This window comes from Anguilla rostrata, chromosome 8 (genome assembly GCF_018555375.3).
Source record: "Anguilla rostrata isolate EN2019 chromosome 8, ASM1855537v3, whole genome shotgun sequence".
NCBI lineage: Eukaryota > Metazoa > Chordata > Actinopteri > Anguilliformes > Anguillidae > Anguilla > Anguilla rostrata.
In genome coordinates, this window is record NC_057940.1 from 43,137,391 (window position 1) to 43,158,497 (window position 21,107).

The 21,107-nt window shown below is 41.9% G+C and overlaps 2 protein-coding genes across 4 annotated transcripts in view; both read left to right on the forward strand.

Annotated features, from left to right (window-relative positions):
• The window catches only part of dennd3a (DENN/MADD domain containing 3a), a 33,639-nt gene extending 27,782 nt beyond the window's left edge, over window positions 1-5,857 (forward strand). Inside the window, exons 21-24 of the mRNA XM_064348389.1 lie at window positions 20-159; window positions 330-448; window positions 3,924-4,061; window positions 4,207-5,857. Of these exons, the coding sequence (XP_064204459.1) occupies window positions 20-159; window positions 330-448; window positions 3,924-4,061; window positions 4,207-4,407 (598 nt within the window). The 3' untranslated portion in view covers window positions 4,408-5,857. The remainder of the gene's footprint in view (window positions 1-19; window positions 160-329; window positions 449-3,923; window positions 4,062-4,206) is intronic.
• A 9,386-nt stretch (window positions 5,858-15,243) lies between these two features.
• The window catches only part of LOC135261780 (focal adhesion kinase 1), a 134,384-nt gene continuing 128,520 nt past the window's right edge, over window positions 15,244-21,107 (forward strand). The window contains exon 1 of one of the 3 annotated variants that reach the window (XM_064348398.1): window positions 15,244-15,469. The gene's annotated coding sequence lies outside the window, so the exon portion shown is untranslated. Of the gene's footprint in view, window positions 15,470-15,796; window positions 16,554-21,107 lie in introns of those variants that run through there. The other 2 variants (XM_064348395.1, XM_064348397.1) reach the window with 2 other exon arrangements.

The window sequence follows — 21,107 nt, forward strand, 5'->3', positions numbered from 1 at the left end:
CAAACTGTCGTCCTCTCAGTCCAGTGCAGGCCTACTCCTGCAGTATAGATGGAACTGTAATAATCTGGGACACCTCCACGCTGCAAGTGAGGAAGCAGCTCAGGCTGACCTGCGACCGCCTGCAGTCCATTCAGCTCTTCAGCGGAACACTGTGGTGCTGTAAGTACTTGACGGAGGTGTAGCTTCATTTTAAAGAGAATGACAGGAAGGCTTGGCCTTACATCTAAGCCAGTCATCGGAAACTCTTGCACGCAGCTCTTTGGTTAGAGGCGGCGTTTCCAAAAGGAGGGAGCCGTTGTGCATTTGACCGCATTTGTCTGAATGTCTAGGTGCTCGAGACAGCATCATGGAGGTGAGGAAGAACGGAACGGTGCTTCGGAGAGTGTCCCTTCCTGACGAACTCCAGAGCAAGCCCACTGCTTTCAGCAGCTTCACCTTCCTCACTGAGGTGCGTAGCGCTTAGGCTAACCAGCCCTTATACTACAGCTTCACCTTCCTCACTGAGGTGCATAGCGCTTAGGCTAACCAGCCCTTATACTACAGCTTCACCTTCCTCACTGAGGTGCGTAGCGCTTAGGCTAACCAGCCCTTTTACTACAGCTTCACCTTCCTCACTGAGGTGCGTAGCGCTTAGGCTAACCAGCCCTTATACTACAGCTTCACCTTCCTCACTGAGGTGCATAGCGCTTAGGCTAACCAGCTCTTATACTACAGCTTCACCTTCCTCACTGAGGTGTGTAGCGCTTAGGCTAACCAGCCCTTATACTACAGCTTCACCTTCCTCACTGAGGTGCGTAGCGCTTAGGCTAACCAGCCCTTTTACTACAGCTTCACCTTCCTCACTGAGGTGCGTAGCGCTTAGGCTAACCAGCCCTTATACTACAGCTTCACCTTCCTCACTGAGGTGCGTAGCACTTAGGCTAACCAGCCCTTATACTACAGCTTCACCTTCCTCACTGAGGTGCGTAGCGCTTAGGCTAACCAGCCCTTATACTACAGCTTCACCTTCCTCACTGAGGTGCGTAGCGCTTAGGCTAACCAGCCCTTATACTACAGCCTCACCTTCCTCACTGAGGTGCGTAGCGCTTAGGCTAACCAGCCCTTATACTAAAGCTTCACGTTCCTCACTGAGGTGTGTAGCGCTTAGGCTAACCAGCCCTTATACTACAGCTTCACCTTCCTCACTGAGGTGTGTAGCGCTTAGGCTAACCAGCCCTTATACTACAGCTTCACCTTCCTCACTGAGGTGTGTAGCGCTTAGGCTAACCAGCCCTTATACTACAGCTTCACCTTCCTCTCTGAGGTGTGTAGCGCTTAGGCTAACCAGCCCTTATACTACAGCTTCACCTTCCTCACTGAGGTGCGTAGCGCTTAGGCTAACCAGCCCTTATACTAAAGCTTCACCTTCCTCACTGAGGTGCGTAGCGCTTAGGCTAACCAGCCCTTATACTACAGCTTCACCTTCCTCACTGAGGTGTGTAGCGCTTAGGCTAACCAGCCCTTATACTAAAGCTTCACGTTCCTCACTGAGGTGTGTAGCGCTTAGGCTAACCAGCCCTTATACTACAGCTTCACCTTCCTCACTGAGGTGTGTAGCGCTTAGGCTAACCAGCCCTTATACTACAGCTTCACCTTCCTCTCTGAGGTGTGTAGCGCTTAGGCTAACCAGCCTTATACTACAGCTTCACCTTCCTCACTGAGGTGCGTAGCGCTTAGGCTAACCAGCCCTTATACTACAGCTTCACCTTCCTCACTGAGTGTGTAGCGCTTAGGCTAACCAGCCCTTATACTACAGCTTCACCTTCCTCACTGAGGTGCGTAGCGCTTAGGCTAACCAGCCCTTATACTAAAGCTTCACCTTCCTCACTGAGGTGCGTAGCGCTTAGGCTAACCAGCCCTTATACTACAGCTTCACCTTCCTCACTGAGGTGTGTAGCGCTTAGGCTAACCAGCCCTTATACTACAGCTTCACCTTCCTCACTGAGGTGTGTAGCGCTTAGGCTAACCAGCCCTTATACTACAGCTTCACCTTCCTCACTGAGGTGCGTAGCGCTTAGGCTAACCAGCCCTTATACTACAGCTTCACCTTCCTCACTGAGGTGTGTAGCGCTTAGGCTAACCAGCCCTGTTACTACAGCTTCACCTTCCTCACTGAGGTGTGTAGCGCTTAGGCTAACCAGCCCTGTTACTACAGCTTCACCTTCCTCACTGAGGTGCGTAGCGCTTAGGCTAACCAGCCCTTATACTACAGCCTCACCTTCCTCACTGAGGTTGTAGCGCTTAGGCTAACCAGCCCTGTTACTACAGCTTCACCTTCCTCACTGAGGTGCGTAGCGCTTAGGCTAACCAGCCCTTATACTACAGCTTCACCTTCCTCACTGAGGTGTGTAGCGCTTAGGCTAACCAGCCTTATACTACAGCTTCACCTTCCTCACTGAGGTGCGTAGCGCTTAGGCTAACCAGCCCTTATACTACAGCTTCACCTTCCTTACTGAGGTGTGTAGCGCTTAGGCTAACCAGCCCTTATACTACAGCTTCACCTTCCTCACTGAGGTGCGTAGCGCTTAGGCTAACCAGCCCTTATACTACAGCTTCACCTTCCTCACTGAGGTGTGTAGCGCTTAGGCTAACCAGCCTTATACTACAGCTTCACCTTCCTCACTGAGGTGCGTAGCGCTTAGGCTAACCAGCCCTTATACTAAAGCTTCACCTTCCTCACTGAGGTGCGTAGCGCTTAGGCTAACCAGCCCTTATACTACAGCTTCACCTTCCTCACTGAGGTGTGTAGCGCTTAGGCTAACCAGCCCTTATACTACAGCTTCACCTTCCTCACTGAGGTGTGTAGCGCTTAGGCTAACCAGCCCTTATACTACAGCTTCACCTTCCTCACTGAGGTGCGTAGCGCTTAGGCTAACCAGCCCTTATACTACAGCTTCACCTTCCTCACTGAGGTGTGTAGCGCTTAGGCTAACCAGCCCTGTTACTACAGCTTCACCTTCCTCACTGAGGTGTGTAGCGCTTAGGCTAACCAGCCCTGTTACTACAGCTTCACCTTCCTCACTGAGGTGCGTAGCGCTTAGGCTAACCAGCCCTTATACTACAGCCTCACCTTCCTCACTGAGGTGTGTAGCGCTTAGGCTAACCAGCCCTGTTACTACAGCTTCACCTTCCTCACTGAGGTGCGTAGCGCTTAGGCTAACCAGCCCTTATACTACAGCTTCACCTTCCTCACTGAGGTGTGTAGCGCTTAGGCTAACCAGCCCTTATACTACAGCTTCACCTTCCTCACTGAGGTGCGTAGCGCTTAGGCTAACCAGCCCTTATACTACAGCTTCACCTTCCTTACTGAGGTGTGTAGCGCTTAGGCTAACCAGCCCTTATACTACAGCTTCACCTTCCTTACTGAGGTGTGTAGCGCTTAGGCTAACCAGCCCTTATACTACAGGGTAGTATACTGTTACTACAGGGTCACCTGCTCCTACACACATTCACAGAATGTAACTATATACTTCTATTTACTGGTATTGTTTAGAGATGACAAGTTTGGGATTTTAGTTTTAGTCACATAGCGTGGCATTGTTTTGTGTTAAATGCTTCATAAAGCAATTTCAGGTACTTAAGCCGAGCAAGGAACGAATGTTGGTTTTTTATTTTAATCACTCATTTCAGATATGTCAGACAGAATACTGTCTTTATAAGCACTCAGAGTTTAGGAGTACATGGAATAGTTTTAGAAATCACATGAAATATATGCAAAAATAAACTGAAGCTGGTGATGCTGTTCATCCATGTCGTTGGTTACTTCAGTGCCTCAGTCAGAGCTGCTGTCACTGCTGTCTTTACATGGTAACACTAGGGGTGCCCTAGCCCTGTAGCCCCCTGCAAGTGACACGAGTCAGTCAAGTGATATAACTGCATTGCAGAGGGACCAGCTATGGACCGGCTGTATAGACATGGCGGAGGTGTGCGTGTGGAACACCCGGGACCTGACCAAACCTTTCCAGAGGATTCCGCTGCAGGACTGCAAGGGCGTCACCTGCATGATCAGGGTCAAGAACCAGGTGAGCCCCTTTGACACACCACAAGCGGTACATCATGAAGGCTGACATTCAAAGTTTTGTGAGTCACTTTAACAGCAAAGGTGCAAAGACAAAAAGAGCGTTGTCAGTCATTGAAATGACGTTGCATTTGACTCCACCTCCTCAGATCTGGGTGGGCTGCCGGGGGTGGAGCCACGGGAAGGCGAGGGGGAAGATCTACGTGGTGGAGTCAGAGAGGCTGAGCGTGGAGAAGGAGCTGGTGGCGCACACAGACAGCGTGCAGGCCCTGTGCTCTGCCGAGGACCGCTACGTCCTCAGCGGCTCTGCCTGCGAAGACGGGAAAATTGCCATCTGGAAGGTGGAATAGAGGAGGCCCTCAGTCCTCTGCTGCCCCCTGGTGTCCTGGAGCTCCGAGGACGTCTGGAGTTCAGATTATGCGAGGCGGGCATGCCGTGATTTCGGAAATTCCAAAAACTATTTCAGTGTCCCCCTGATGAGACTCTTCCTGGGCCTTTAGCGTTATGCTGGGGAGACATGTTGCCAGTTGTCTGTGCACTACTGCACCCATATTAGAGACCAAGCTTCATCTACATAACTGGAGTCAAATGGGCTCTTTGCTGCTAATGGAGACTGGACACTGCTATACAAACTACTTGAATTGGAACAATGAAGTACTACAATCAGTAGATCTTTCTTTCGATCTCTCATTCTCTCTTTCACACACGCACACATACACTCACATGCACATGCACACACGCTTTACTTCCCTCCCTCTGAGTTAATCTAGGGGAAAAAACTTTCTATTTGCTTTCTTTAGTATTAAACATTTATATTTTAAGCCCCTAAGAATTATTGTCACAGATCACATAGTAGACTTTTAAGCCATAACCTTTTACACATATGTATCTTTTTTATTAGATGTAGTATTTTTATTTTTTGTGTACTTCGTGCTCACACAAATAAATGTATTAATTCTTGTAAACATGAACATCTCCGTGTCACCAACTTCCCCAGCATTTCTGAGGAGCAGTTTTTGTAAGTATATGTTTAAAGGCATACTATGGAGGATTTTTAGTCTTGCAGCGGTCCTGTTTACAATCAAAGAAGTCTCCTTCATCCCCACCCACTCACCTTCATTTTTATAGTTTACATCTGTTTTTATTTTTATATCTTTTTTTTGATAGCAAGGAAAAGCAGTTCCAAGGCTGACTCTTTTTGAATGAGCCTGGTCCGTTTGTTTTGCTTTGCTGTGCTTTGACCTCCACCATTGCAGGAGCTAGTTAGCTACAAATGCTGAAACTGATCCCACCCCACAGGCCTGTAGCCACACCCACCTTTCCCCTCACAAACGAGAGCGTCACACCCAGAAACATCCTGAACACATCTCAGAAGAAATACAGGCAGAGGAGCATGGTTTCGGCAAATGTGTGCTGACAGAGATTGTTTGTGCCTCATAAATATGACTGAGCATGGTTATTTTATAACATTTTCAAGGTAAGAATCCTGCATAGTATGCCTTTAGCATTTTGTTTGCTGACAGTGTCACATTTTGCTTGGTCCAGGGCTGGCTCTAAAATAATCCTGAGGGAAACTTTTCTGTGGAGGCCACCTTTTCAGTTATATCCTACCCAGGCACAGGGGTGCTTATGCCTACAGCTGGCTCTAACTTGGGCAGTTACTCACTTGAGCTCACACTGGGTGATGCACTTCAATGAAATGTCATCCATATGTACTGTATTTGCTGTTGTAGGCACAGTTTTTTCTTCAAAAATGCGCCATAAAATCTGTCACATAAAACCATGTTTATAAACCATAAACATTGAGTTGTTTTGTTTGTTAATACTATGTTAATATTGATTAATATTTATTACTGTTTCATTATTATTAATTAAGTAAATAGTACTGTGATACAGATGAAAATGTATATTATAATAATGTCCTTTATCTAAAATCTTGATGAATATTTTGATAGCTGTGTTTTAAGGCATAAACCTTACTACTCCTGTAGAATTAGTCTATCATATTAAAAACTGAAAGGTTATGAAGGTAGGCAAAATAAACTCTCACTAAGCTGTAAGCATGTGTTGGTTTTGCCACCGGGGGGCAGTAGCAACCCCTTTGGCCATCTCTATAGAATTTTTTAAATGCCCATCCAGCCATATTCATTAAAATTAGCAAGTAAAATTTCTACACTTATTTAAAGTACCTAGTACATATGGTTTTCTGTGAAGATCAATCTGTTTTCATGTGAAATGCTTACACAATTATGCAAGTAATATTTATAAATTCAGCCATTGTAATTATATATTACAATTACTGAATTTATAAATGTATATTTAATTGTGCATAATTTAAGGGCAGCAGAATCGGACATATCCCTAAAGATGTTTCTTGTCCTGATTACACTTAATTTGTATAAAGATATTGAGGACAACAGCCATCAAACTTCCATTGTGGTCCTCCTTGTGGCAGGTGGGCAGAAATTACAGGTATGCTTGAGGCCATAACGCATGTCTGTGTACTGTTCAGTGTCTTGTTTTATTGTTTTTATTTTTGCGCTTTTCCCCCATGTTTCCTCCCAATTTGGATAGCCGAACTGTATGTGTCAGCAGTCATTTTTGTGGATTGGGGACAGTCCAGATAGGTGTGTGCTCTCCTCCAGGACATGTGAAGTTCACTCACTCACCACTCATCACACCACAGAGATCACACAGACATCATTCACAAAAAGACACTTAATTTGTAGCTCAACAGGCAGACTGTATTAATATTGATATAGCAGAAATATGAATATATAATCAAGACACAGTCTATCCATTTTAGCATTCAATTATATTGTTTTTAAAATATCAATGTAATGTTTTTTTTAAGAACATTTAATTGCCAATTTAGCTCAGCACTTCATCTCACAAAAGCTGGTTTGCAACAAGTTAAGATTACAATGCTGTGAAAATGTATTTGCCCCTTCCTGATTTCCTCCATTATTGCATATTTGTGACACTGAATGGTTATAGATCTTTTGACAAGATGTAATATTAGACAAACAAAACCTGAGTAAACACAAAACACTTTAAAATGTATAATTTCCTTTATTTTATGAAAAAGTTATCAAACACCTATATTACCCCTGTGAAAAAATAGTTTCCCCCTTAAATTTGATATCAGTCTTTCACATTGATGCAGAAGAATTTTAGTCCATTTTTCTTTGCAGAACTGTTTTAATTCAGACCAATTTCAAGTTTGTGTTTTCAAGCATGAACTGCTATGTTCATGGCCTGCCACAGCATATCTATTGGGTTCAAGTCAGGACTTTGAGTAGGCCATTCCAAAAATTTAATTTAGTTTCTTTTCAGCCATTCACATGTGGACTTGCTTTTGTGTTTTGGATCGTTGTCTTGCTGTAACTCAATTACGCTTTGGCTTCAGCTCACGGACAGATGACTCCAAGAATGTCCTTGGGAATTTTCTGGTACAGAGCAGAATTCATGGTTCCTTTAATAATGGCAAGTTGTCCAGGTCTAGTTGCAGCAAAGTATCCCGACAACATTACCATGTTTGACTGTTGGTATGATGTTCTTCTTGTGAAATGCTGTACTTACCATATGTCAGAAATAATGGCATAGTGACATCCAGATAGTTCAACGTTAGACTCATTTGTCCATATAACGTTATTCCAAAAGCTGAATCTAATTATCAGTTTAATGTGGTTAATTGGTTAAGGGGCAATTACTTTTTCACACGAGCGATATGGGTGTTTGATAACTTTCATTAAATTATATTAAATGAAATCATTTAAACAATGTGTTTTGTGTTTACTCAATTTACCTTTGTTTAATGTTACATTTTGTCTAAAGATCTGAAAACACTCAGTGTGACAAAAATATGCAACAATAAAGGAAATCAGGAAGGCTTTTTCACGGCTCTGTATATGCATCCTCATTATTGTATAAGTGCCATTTAAAGCTGGGGTTTTTGAACTGAACCCACTGGATTTGATTTTACCAGGCATGACTGCAACCTTGGAATTGTAATGAGCTGTTAATTGTTCTTAATGAGGCATTTTTTATGTCTATTGAAGGATTTACGTTCTGTAAGGTGACATCAATCAGCGCTGCGTGCCACAAGGAATAAATGTCTCATATTTATATCCCTGGATTTTTAATCAGTCATATAAACAAATGCCTTCATTTTCTGTAATGTGATATATGGCAAATAACTCCTCTAAAGAGTTTAATTACAGAGACCGATGGGTGAAATCAGTGTGGCTTGATTACAGAAAGTGTTTGACACCTGGTCACTGACACTAAACCGTTTATGGAAAATGAATAGTCAGAAGACAGAGCAAATTGCAATGATCCATCGTGTTGAATTAAGTTTAAAGGGGATAATTATGGAAGAACTTAAATACAACTTTGAAACTGAGAAATTGGCTGCTACAAAAGCCAGTCTTAACAGTGGTTCCCTAGGACTAAGTTTGAAAGGTCTGGTTTAAAGTACCCTACACCTGCAATCAGTGGGAGACTAAACAATGAGCTGGTGAACTCACAGCAGTCGGGACTCAGGCCGTTTTGTGCTTGCTATTGCCGTATATCCAGAAAATATGTAATGTTTTAAAAACCCATGCTAGTCTCACACTAACGGTACACTGTGAGGTTTGTAGTTGGTCCTTGAGTTGTAGACCAAGTGTTCCATGAGGAGCAGTGATAATCATAATGGCACTGTTGGCAGCATTTTTATGGTCTCTGTGTGTTTATGGAGACCTGTTCATCAGTGAAGGGTAGTTATTCTTCGATGGTGGATTTTACTGCTTTGGAAGGCATGGAGTCATTTATTTCCTAACTTAATACTCATAGGGATTTTGTTTTGTTATAGTGTACATCATTTTGTGAACATTAAATGGAGCACACAAGCGTACCATAGTTCTAGGACCTGTAGCATTTTTTCCCCTCATGGCTGTCATTTTCATAATATTTGCAGTTAGTGTGGGATGAGACTTTATAGACTGTTCTTATCTTTAACCACATCTGACATCATCACCAAGACATCAGCAGACGTTACATTTCTCTTCAATGCAATACATTACACATTTGTAGTATTGTAATACATACTTTCTCTGTAAATTTGACATTTTCTGAGATGATGTTTCATCTCCTTGATTTTTATTGTAGTCCTGCATTCCAGTCTTTCAATTTCCTTATATGATGCATATGTATGTAAGACATGAGCAGACATGAAGACTTCTCGTAATCACTATCCATTACAAATATTAGTGCTAGAATGCATATTTTCATTTTCCCCCACCGCATTTGAAATTAAAATCCCTTGTGCACCAAATCAATGCAGTAAACATGGACAGATTATCTGTGATGGGTCCTTAAATCCATGGTAGATTAAAGATTAAGGATAGCTGCTTCCATTGACTTTGGGTTTATGCTGTTTAAATACTCTCTGACCTTATGAAGCTGGTGTGCTAATAGTCTCGCATAGCCAGACTTATCTCCACACTTCGTTTCAGCGCTGTGCCAGCACTGGAGAAAGGTCTGGCTCAACCCATCATCATTCCGGTATAGGGGAAAAAACGCTCTGGCTTGTTTGTATTTATTTAAACCAATCACAGTCATCTTGGGCGGCGCTAGGCCAAGGATGCAGCGACGGTGCCCTTGCAAAAACGGTAACACACAGATAGCGGAAGAGGAGGAGAATTCCGATTGAAATAGTCGGCCAGTGGCAGGTTTATACCCACAGTTTATATCCTGTGAGTCAGACTAGTGTGCTAGAGACTCTCCCCAGTCATTTTGACCTCTTATTTACATCTATATCTTCTATAAACTACAGAACTTACTGGCGGTATGGGTACCACTGTTCTTAATCTTAGGTTTTACTAGTTAGGATATTTCTTGAGGCTAAATATTTCCTAAAAATTGAAGCGAAAAAGAAGTTGTTTCAGGCTATATCATGACATACTGGTTCACCTTTTGGAATCTGTTATTGGTCGGTGTTTTTTTTTTGCTGCCCTGTAAACATGAACTGGTTGGTGATGGGCGGTAATCCCCATCATTAGAACCCATCATAAATGGTCAGCAGCCTTAGTCCCAGGGTGCAGCAGTAGCTGCTTACACCCAAGATATGGCCTCCAACGTGAAATTGAGAAAAGTGGCCACTCCCTTACAGTGAATGTGTGTGGGCGTGTGTGTGTGAGAGAGAGAGATAGAGTAAGAGAGAGTAAAACTTTGGGGATGTTTTTTTTTTTTTTTTTTTTTGTTTCATGATTTTGTCATAATGGACTTAAAAAAGCTGGAGAAAAATTGTACATGACGCTGGCAGATTATATATGTGGAAATGGTTCTGTGTTCAGTGTATGGATGGGTTGCTCTGTGTGAAATTGAAATGGTCAATAGGGTGTTGCACAATTTGGTTGTAGTGTCACACGGGGGAGAAGGTTTAGTTTGGCCTGGATGCCTGTATCTGACTTCTCATCAGTGACCGCAGCAAGGCGCCTTCTTTCCACTCAAGTATATTTCCGTAAAAAATAAAAATAAGGGGTACTGTTCAAGGTGAAAATTTGTCCCAGTACAGAAAAGGGGATGCTGATTTTATCTCAGTTTGGTCACTGTAGAACAACACTGGTTTCCCACATTGATTTGGCTACCTACTCATCTGCCAATGTAATTAAATAAATCCTTGCCTCTTCAGCGCTGATAATGGTGAGGGTTCTGGAGTAATCCAGTTGGATGCTACACCCCACAGTGATGGATGATGTTAGTTAACTCCTTGCTTGACACTACATGATACCTTTATCATTGTTATTAGCTATTATCGATAATGCATTGAAGTAAATCTTCATCGCAATATGAACACATTTATCCTGCGTTTTCTGTACATACCATGCTTTCCTTATATACTAAAACAATCAAGTATTTTGATATTTCTCCATTGCTGACGTTTGAGAAACTAAACGTTCTTAGTGCCGCACAGTAAGACTGTGGTCTTGAACTGAAATGTGGTTGTGTGCCTTTTATGCCCAGAATACAAGACAACATTCTTCTCACCCAAGCCAAGGATTTGGCATAAAACCAATGCATTGTGGGATGCTGCTCAATATCATCGTTGACCCCAGCTTGCTGTGTGCTGCAGTGCTATCTGCAGGAATTTTTAGGATGTGTCTGTTTGACAAAGGAAGCTCACAGCTTCTTTTCGTTTCTTGTGGTGTGGGTGGTTGTGCGTGACATGAGAATAAGTAGCCTGTTATGCGCGATAAATATTTAGGAGGTTTGGATGAAATCCCTTCAGTGTTCATGTTGGAACTTTGATCCAGCAACAAACTGCATCGTATATAGACAGTGAGCTCCATAATGTTTGGAGGAAAGGCATATTTTGTCTTCATATTTTCTTTTTTTCTTCTTTATGGTGAGAATTCTTTGGCTGTCAACTGTAGAGTTCTTCTTCGGCCTACCAGGCCCTTTGTGGTTACTGAGCTCACCAGTGCTCTCTTTCTTCTTAATAATCTTCCAAACAGTTGATTTTGGTAAGCCTAAGGTTTGGCCTACTGTATGTCTCTGACTGTTCATATTTCCCAGCCGCATAATGGCCTCCTTAACTTTTATTGGCACAGTTCTGCTGACAAATGCTAATAACCGACTCTAATAACATGCTGGAACCAAAATGTATAAAAATACAATTTAATAAAAGCTGAGAATCTGCACCTGTGAAGCGTTTGATTACAAACCTAAAATTTTGGTGTACAGAGCCAAATCAAGAAAAAAATGTATTTGTCCCAAATGTTATAGAGCTCATTGTATCTCACCAAAGCATTGTATAATTAATAAGGTTTTTAAAATGGGTTTTGGGAAAATTGGACTCGCTGGAAATGTCCAGCTGGATTTAATGCTCGGAGTAAGGCAGTGTGTGAGCATGTGACCATGAAGTCAAGTCAGATCTGTGAAATATTTATCAGTCTGAAATGGAAGAATGTACAGTAATGGTGGGCTACAGTGCTTCTTTTAAGCACACCATTGTCTGTCCGGTGTGCCATCCATTTAAAAGCACCATAGCTCAGATGTTAAGTCAAAAGGTAAAATTGGGTACATCGCATTTGACTATCCCTGGTTGTCATATCTCTCCATTATTATTCCCCAGTGTGAAATGTGAAAATACTCCCCTGTACAACACAGTAGGATGTATGATTAAAATAAAGGGGATGGTGTTTGGTGTCTCTGTCCTCTGAATGACCTGGAATTCCAGAAAGTGACAAGTGTGTTCTCATTGGAGGAGGCTCGCCGAACAGGTGTTGACAATGTTCAAGTTGTCTGGAAAAACTTTAGAGCTGTCTCTTTGTTGTGCTCTTCTTTATGTGGACAAATAAATCCGTAATTTTTTCTTTGCTTGCGTTACTGTGTTTTTTTAATCACCAGATTAAACTGCAGACCAGCTGCTGCTGGAGGGACTGCAGTTACAGTATTAGATTTGACAGTATGCAGAACACATTGGATAAGTACTGTAATATAAGTAATATAAGTACTGTGGATATATTTATGCCCATGGTAAAGCCTTATAATTCCAGTGACAATTAGTTTCAGTGGTTAAAAGACAAATTCCCACCTGGGACTTGCATACCCGTCTGGAACTTCTGGCTTATGTTTGTAAACTTAAAGTACTGGGATAGGAAGTATGCCAGTTGCCAAGTTACAAGTTGGTGGAGCATATATGTGATGCTGCAGTATATCAGCCAATAGAATATGTTCAGAAACTTGACAGATGCCTCTTTCTTTTCTGTGAACATTTGCTAGTTAATAACAGAAACCAAGAATAATACTATTGTGTTTAGAGATGTGTTTTTTCTGCAGCTAGCAATAACACATTTCCAAAATGTATTTCTTATCATTTAATTAATATTATTGTGTGACTGAAGTGGCAAACATGACTGTAATATAAGGTAGAAAATTAGCTGCATGGGGAGACACTTGCTACAGTAACTACATTTTTAAAAATACTTTTTTAAGTGCGAGGATTACTTCAGTCAGAGCTGAAGCACATTAATAATATTCTCTTTCTTAATCTTTAAATCTCTTTAATCTTGAAAGCATCTGAACACCTCCCACGCTATTCCCTTTCTCCTTACTTTTGCTCAAACTAGTGTTTGTACTTAAGTTGATGACACAAGTAGTTTTATGGAAATTAAAAATGAAGTCGACATGACATAAAGCATGGTCTTGCCTACATTCTTGTCAGTATTTTGATGTTTCAGGACATCTAAAGTTGTAATGTGAAATGTCATTCAACATCATAGGAAATATCTACATATACTGACTTTCTGGGATGTCTCCCTTTCATATGGAACAACATTAAAGAAGACAAAATGAGAACTGAGACAAGCTGAAGAAATACAGGGGTATGAAGTCACATGAACAAATGTAGGAAAACATTGGAATTGTGCTTATTTTGCTTGTGTGATGCATATTGAAAGTTCAGTTGTAACTTGGTTCCATTTTGATGTCTGCAATTTGGTACAAATATTGATTTTAGTCACTGCATTTTACATAGACATACAGTACATCATATGGTTTGTATGTGTAAGTGACGTTTTTTTACATTCAAAGTTTTAACTAAAATGATGAGATTTACTAGAATACCATCAGATGTAGGCTAAAAGATTAAGGAAGGACTGCTGCATACTGGGCCTATTTCACCTACATTACTTCCACAATCCTACTGAGGTAGGTGTGTAGGTGTGTAGGTGTAAAGACCAGTGAGATTTGGCCATCAGAGATGAGGCTTTAACCAGGGCTTCGGTCAATGACATTTCAATCCAGCCAATTAGGAAAAGAAGTAGAAATTGAATTCATAAATTGAAAATGGTCATACTATTCTATGGGAACTTTTTTTATTAAAAAATTATTAAGATTAAAATTAAATTTAATTCAAAATTAACTTCTAGATTTAAATCCAAATACGACATGAAACTGATCTGCACTTATTGTTGCCTGAAATTCTGGCTAGTTGGGGAATGTGTGTGTCATCAAACAGAATATTTGTTTAAACTACTGGAATACTACTACCCCAAAGCAAGCACTCTACACGGTGCATAGATGTGTGTGCCACACATATTTGAAAACGTACACTCGTGCATGGTAACGGAAAATGGAAAATAATAAAGCAGTTTGAAAATGGTTCCAAAAATAGGCTACCTTACTCACCAGGTAGGTCTAATGTACGATAAGAGTTATGTTAAATATCTTGACTGGTTATAGCGGAAGTAGGCTACACAATTTCTTAATATAGGTTAACTGATATGAGAGTAATATCTGCATCATGCACCATGTATTGCGCTGAAAACACATTATCATCAAAAAGATTTCGCTCCCAACTCTAGTTACCTTTTTCAATGTTACCCTCAAATGTTAATGTGATTAATTTTTCTCTGTAGCTAAAATTACAATTAACTACAGTAATTAAATTCTATCATCCACCTCATGCCACGAAGCTTATGTCAATATTTTCTTAACATAAAATCCGGAAACAATATAATTCTGTATTGTGCAATAGAAACGCTCGTATACGTCCATTCATTACTAATGCAACAATAAAACATGACGTAAACCACTACTTCATTCTTGCAGCCTGTGCCATATGTTCTTGGGATTAACCAACAGTCTTCCACTTAGTTTCACTTTGAGAAGATTGCCATGGAAACCAAAACGGAGAGTGAACCTATTTCATTCAGTAAACAGACGTTTTCTGGCTGGCTTGGAACAAAATGAACATATTGGTTAATTCTAACAGTTGACAGAGGTATTCGAATACTTCATGTAGGCTAGACCAATGAACTTATGTAACGTTTATTTTTGCCAACATTTGTATTAATAAGAACATACCTAGATGTAGCGTTATTTTCGTGCCATTGACGTGGAACAGTTAGGCTACTGACATGAATTTAAGAAGCTCGGGCAATGTAGGCTACATTTTAAAAGGTGTGGCAAAAGCAATCGATTAACCCCCTAATTTACAGGTTACAGTGAAATTTGTTTTACCTATCCCTCTAACGTAGATCTAGCACAGGAAAGTATGTTAACTACAGAAAAATGAATCAAGGACACTAACGGTGATTGTATTTCATTGAAAAATATTTTCGCATTGCCGGTGGCCGTAGCTACAGTCCACTATCTGTGCCAGCTGGGCTGCCACTCTTGCGCTTCTGAGAGGGTGTAACTGCTGGTTGGCCGGTTGCTATGCGTCAGCCATGTTGGAATGCGCGGCCCAGGACGCAGTGTTGCTGTGTCAGTGAGTGGGAGCGAATCTTGTAGCAGTGGCAAAGCGAACCGCGCGTAAAGACCAAGAACTACACATTTAAAGGGAATTTGAACTCCTAATATCAAGAAATACGACCGGGGAAAGAAAGGCGCACGTTCAGACACCCATCGGGAAATATTAAAGTGAGTCCAATCTGATTATGAATACTGTTTTAAAATTTGAAAAAATGAATAACTTCTATGCGTTTTCAGCTAGCGGCAGAGCAGTGAAGGGTTGCTGACAGTAGGTTTTGTATTCCCATACTAAACTGCCGAGACTGAGCATGCGTTGATACATTCTGAAGGGAAAAACAACATCCTTAAAGATATTATATATTTAAAAAAATATTAAAAGTGAGATGTGTTGAATCTATATAGGCCTATTTTATAATAGCTTACTTCATGTTAGCTGACATCCGCAAGGAAGGCGCTCTGGACCATAGTCTAAAGGCTTGTTATAACGTTAAAGTACCTTGATCGTTTCATTTAGCACTTCGCTTCCCCCACAAAGCCAGCATTGAGCATTCAGCGTAATAATGTAACTATTTGGCCTATTAACACCACCGAGTTATCTTTGTTGTGTGTCATGATTTTGGAAAATCATGTTCAAATCCGCTGGCGTCTCCTACACGGAATGCGCAATTCATACAAGCGGCGATGGCTTTTTTGTTGAAGGTACAATATAGCTAACGAAAGCTAGCTAAGTTTTAAAAAATCAAAACGTGCCGACAAGTGCTTATAACCCGTATGCTTTTGCGATCACGACTTTTTGGAATGTTGAGTGGGCTATTCGCAAAGCTAGCTAGTTATCTAAGCTAAATGTATGGTGAAGTGAACGCTGTGAAGTGGGTTTTCCTCGTTTTTCTAATGTAGGCTAACGTTAGACATTGTATTGTCAGGGCTAAACAAATAAGACACGATGGTGTTGTTTAACGTTAATGCTCGTTAAACGTTATGCTCGTCTTGGCCCAAGTAAAACAGTGGCTTTTGATTGAATTTTAAATTGTAGTTCTATTTTTGTCAACATAGCGAGAGCAGTGATTTCCTTATCCCGAGGCGTTGGAAATTACAGTGCAGAAGGCCGTATTATTTTTGACACAATTGGCCCGCTTGAGTGTGCTAGACACACTTAACCTCCAGGCACGCCGCATTTGTAAGTTTGTTTTGCCGTGGCTATTTTCAGGACACATTCAGAAGGAGAACATTAACGCCGATGGACTAATTTACGGCAAGTAAACGCTAACATCACACATCACGTAACTGGATTTATTGCCGAACTATTCCCAAATGCTGGCGCTTTAGCCTATGTTTTGCTATGGAAAGTGCTAGTCTTCAGGATAACGTGTCACGTCCAGGTTTACCGAGTTCCCTTTCATTCGGATACATTTCCTGAAAAGGGGAGACTGTTTCCTTTGGGTTAATTTCAGTACCAAGTGCGGTCACCGGTTTGATAGATTTTAACCTAATGAAGACAAGCCATTTACTTTTCCAAGTTTTTGTGACTGATATGCTTCTGCGTAATAGAATGTAGTTCGTCACGAGGACCGAGTCCTGCTTTTGCTATTGGCACATTAGCAGTAGATAATAGTTTAACTTAACTAAAATATTGAACGCATGTGATTTACCGTTCATGTAAAATTCTAGTTAGCTAACAGCATGGTTTGCCTACTTTTCCCCATTCTTTCGCCTTTATGGTTCTGGTTTTTCACAGTATTCTCCAACTAAGGATAGGCATATCCAATATTACCCATTGCATTGAGAAAAGGTTCAAACATATACTTTTCTTGAAGTGGATCAAAGTAACAGTAAAGCTAAACTGGCGGCCTGGACTGAGACTGGAATCACTTAATATTTAAAAATATAATTTGGGTTTTGTAGAGCCAGCTGGCCAGATGTAGGCTATACTTGAAGGTACACTACTGAGTAACATAGGGGACACTGTTTACAGAGCAGTGCTTTGCAATAAATAAAAGCTTGAAACATAAATTATTTGATTGAAAACCTTCTGCACCACATGGTTTTTAATCAGCACAGAGTATGTCAGAGGTTCATTCTCCAAGTGCAAGCTGCATAAAACAACACGGCTAGTTGTGATTTCAAATTGGTGACCTTGTTCAAATACTTGAGTGAGGAAAGAAACACTAGTCGACGTTCAGAGGATCAAATTTTTGTTACTGATATTACTTTAGCTGGTGGGGAAAATAGGTTGTGTTTTCACCAGATGCCTGTGACAGGAAGCCTATATTAATCTGCACGCTTTGTTGCTGCATTCTGTCTAGATTGTCCATGCAGGATGTTCTGCCTCATTTTATGTCCCTGAGGATTTAGGGGAAAAACGCCTTTTTCCTTTTGGTGGCTGCAGCTCGAAGGCCTAATGCCGCACATTGAAGCCACAGCTGCTCTTGTGTTTCCATTTTAGCATCTTGATCCTCTCAGCCTGTAAAACGCAAACAAGTGGAAGAAGTTAGTGAGGATTTTCAACTAAAGATTTTGACGCATAGGCCAGTTTCAGTGAGCCAAAATTCCAGGAAACGATTAGCTAAACGTGACAAATCCTTATGGGAGTGACTGCTTTGTTACTATCCTATGGGCCGGTTTTGCAGACACATTAAGTCTAGTCCTTGACTAAACTTGATTTTGAATGGAGATTCTGTATACAAAACTCAATTCAGTTCAGGACTAAGATTAATCTTTCTGCGAAACTGGTCCTAAATATTTAGTGTAAAAGAGGGATTAACCTCTGTTGCACTAGAATTTAACGAACATTGTGTTTTCAAAACATGTTGTTGTTTCGAAATAAACAATCTTAGCTTGCCATGAGAAAAGGACGGTGACACTATAGTTGCCTTTTCACTATCTGCGTTCAAGAGTGCCCATGCCTTTTTGGCTAGATGTTCAGTATTCCCATATGTTCTTGTTGGATTTCTATAGGCATAATTGATCCTTCTACCAGAATCTGAGGTCCCATATTTAATGTAGTCATAATTTGCACCCCTGTGTAGTCTCTGTTACAGGCCTGAGCCTCTAAAGTGCCACATTCATCTTTATTTTAAAAAATAAGTCTGGGGCTGAACATGTCCAATTCCCACTATAATTTGGAACATCCAATGAACTATTTGTATTTTGTAGCACAGTTCATGTGTGATATCCACCACCAATTCAGGAGAATGAAGACATCCATGGTTCTCCTCCAAAACACGTGGTGTCTTCAGCCTGCTTTTCACATCGCAGCCCCCCAACGAGCTTGCACAGAGTGGAGTCTGAGGAAGACCTCTCATATGCAGCTTAGGCATGTGGCCCGTGGGCACCCGATCAACCACTGGGGGTTGCTAGAGGGCGATGAACTGCAGACCTTAACCGACTGAACCCTCCCGTATCCTGGGTGACATGAAATTGCTACCGGCCAGCCGGAACTGACACAGTCCGGATTCTCTTTGAGACCATGGGGCTCATCCATGCACCACACAGCACTGTGCCTTAACTCTTATCGGACCTGTGTTTTGTTGTTGTCCAATGACCTTCGGTATGTACTCATTGAACGTCACTTTGGATAAAAGCGTCTGCCAAATGAATGTAATGTAATGTGACTTAATGAGCCAGCCAGCAGCCAGCTCAACATTTGTTGAAGGAATATGCCTTTTATTGGCACGGCGCATGGTGATCAAATCGGACCCGGCCAAATCAGAAACAAGAATATTCAGCCAATGGGCAGTGCAACTGCAGAATCTAGCCATTAGTCACAGAGAGCAAAGCAGCAAGATGATGATGTTCAGATTTTTTTTTTAAATGTGGAATATCACTGGCTAAGCAGGCTAGCAGACTGACTGAACTGTCTAGCTGACCAGGCATTAGCTGCTAGTTATCCTGGGTGATATAGCCATATAGCTAGTTAATTAGCTGACTGACCAAGTACAAAAGCAAACAAGGTGAACAGGTGAACCTTTAAGTCAATACTGCTGAATTTTTTGTTGAGTTTATCAGTGTAAGTCTTTGGTTCCCTTTTTTATGAATTTATACTACTGAGATCGTCCTCCTCCTTTTTGACACACCGGCCTAGGTCTACGCATCACACACATTTGTATATGACGTATTTAAATTGTATAAAAATGTACGCACAACCTTTAATTTGCTGCTGATGTTGGCAACCTGGACCATCGAAACAGGAGCATTTTAAGGTGTCTGCCAGATTAAAATGTGTTATGGATCCATTTTGACCTTGTTCAGGCTGTTATTCATTCACACTGAATGGAGGAGGCATGTCAGGGCTCAGGGAGTGCTGGGCATGGGCTGTTCGTACGCCCACTCTGTGGGCACTTCCTGGAGTTTCATTCCCTCTCCTACTCAACTCCTACCCACTCCTGTCACAGCGTGAAAGAATGGTGTCAGATGCGCCAGGACACGTTAGACCATGACATTTCTTAACACGTGGCTTGCTTTAATGCAGTGGCCATGCACTATACACATCGGGTGCCGTTTAGCAATGATGTGGTGACTGAGGGATTAACTTTGTGAGAAGAATCAGAACCCAGGGAAATTGTATTGTACTGTGGCGCACAGTTGTAGCCGTTTTACCGCCATTTTCCAACAGGTAGGATGGTTGTGCGCGATGGCGGTGATGTGACTTTCAGAGTTAATACCTCCTTGTGCTGCTTCAAGAGGAAGTGATCAGTGGTTCACAGTGCCTCCATAAATAGACCTACATTGTGATGCTGAGGATTCCACTTGAATGGAAGCCCTGTATGTTCTCACGTCCTGTTTGTAATTCTGTACTGTAGACAATGTGCCGTTTAAAGGCAATACCCATGTTTTCCCAGGTTGTGCTTTACACGTGATCTGGGGAGCCAGCGGTATGTACTCGATTATCTTTAAATAATGTCTCTAGCTCTTTTTCGTGGACCTCTGTTCCTCTGCCTGGTGTAGTGTACAAGGTTAATCCTATCTTTCACAACTAATTGAAAGAAATTAGCGGATTATTTTTCGCGTGAATCTTCAAACCTTTGGCTCTGTTGTGCACTTACTGAACTCTCCTGCTATGAAATATTCCATTAAATATGTGTCGGGGGGGGGGGGGGGGTGGCGGGTGGCGATGATGTTCTGGTCTTAACTCCTGGTAAAAGGTTTTGTGTGTTGAGTGAATACAGCATTACCGTTTCTTTCTGTCTAAGCTTTAGGGTAGATGGTTACTTTTTTTTTTTGAGCCCTCTGGTGTTCAACATTTTACAGTCCAGCAACCCGTCTCCTGCCCCTGAGCAGATCCCAGCCTGCTGTTAGTCCCCTGTTTACAGAACTGCCTCTGAAGCCGTTGAGAATGGCAGGAAAAGGAAGGGAAACAATGAAGCCCTTCTGCCAACTATTCTCATGATGAGATTAACATCGGCCAAGAGCGGCCTGTGTGTGAAGTGCAGTATCATGGCAGTCCTCTCGGCGATCAGACCTTTCCATGCAAAGCTGGGCAGATAGCAGAGGGGCTGTACCTGTCTGAAGTGTCACTCATCATGGCCATGGCTACAAGAACCGCGGTGAAACCCAGGAAGTGTAACCGCCGCGCTAGCGTTAAATGGCAACAATCGCTGTTGTTGTAGAGCAAAGTGAGACCTTGAGTCACCGCTGTGTACCACAACGTCTCTTCGGTAAGAACAACAACTGTTTAAAGGGGAGGGTGTCTCTGTTGTAAGCAACCAATCGTACGCAGATATTTTGAAGTGTGGTCATTGATGTGTGTCTGTATCACAGAACCGTCTCTACACTGAGCCATTGGTGTGTACCACAGGTTAACGGAAGA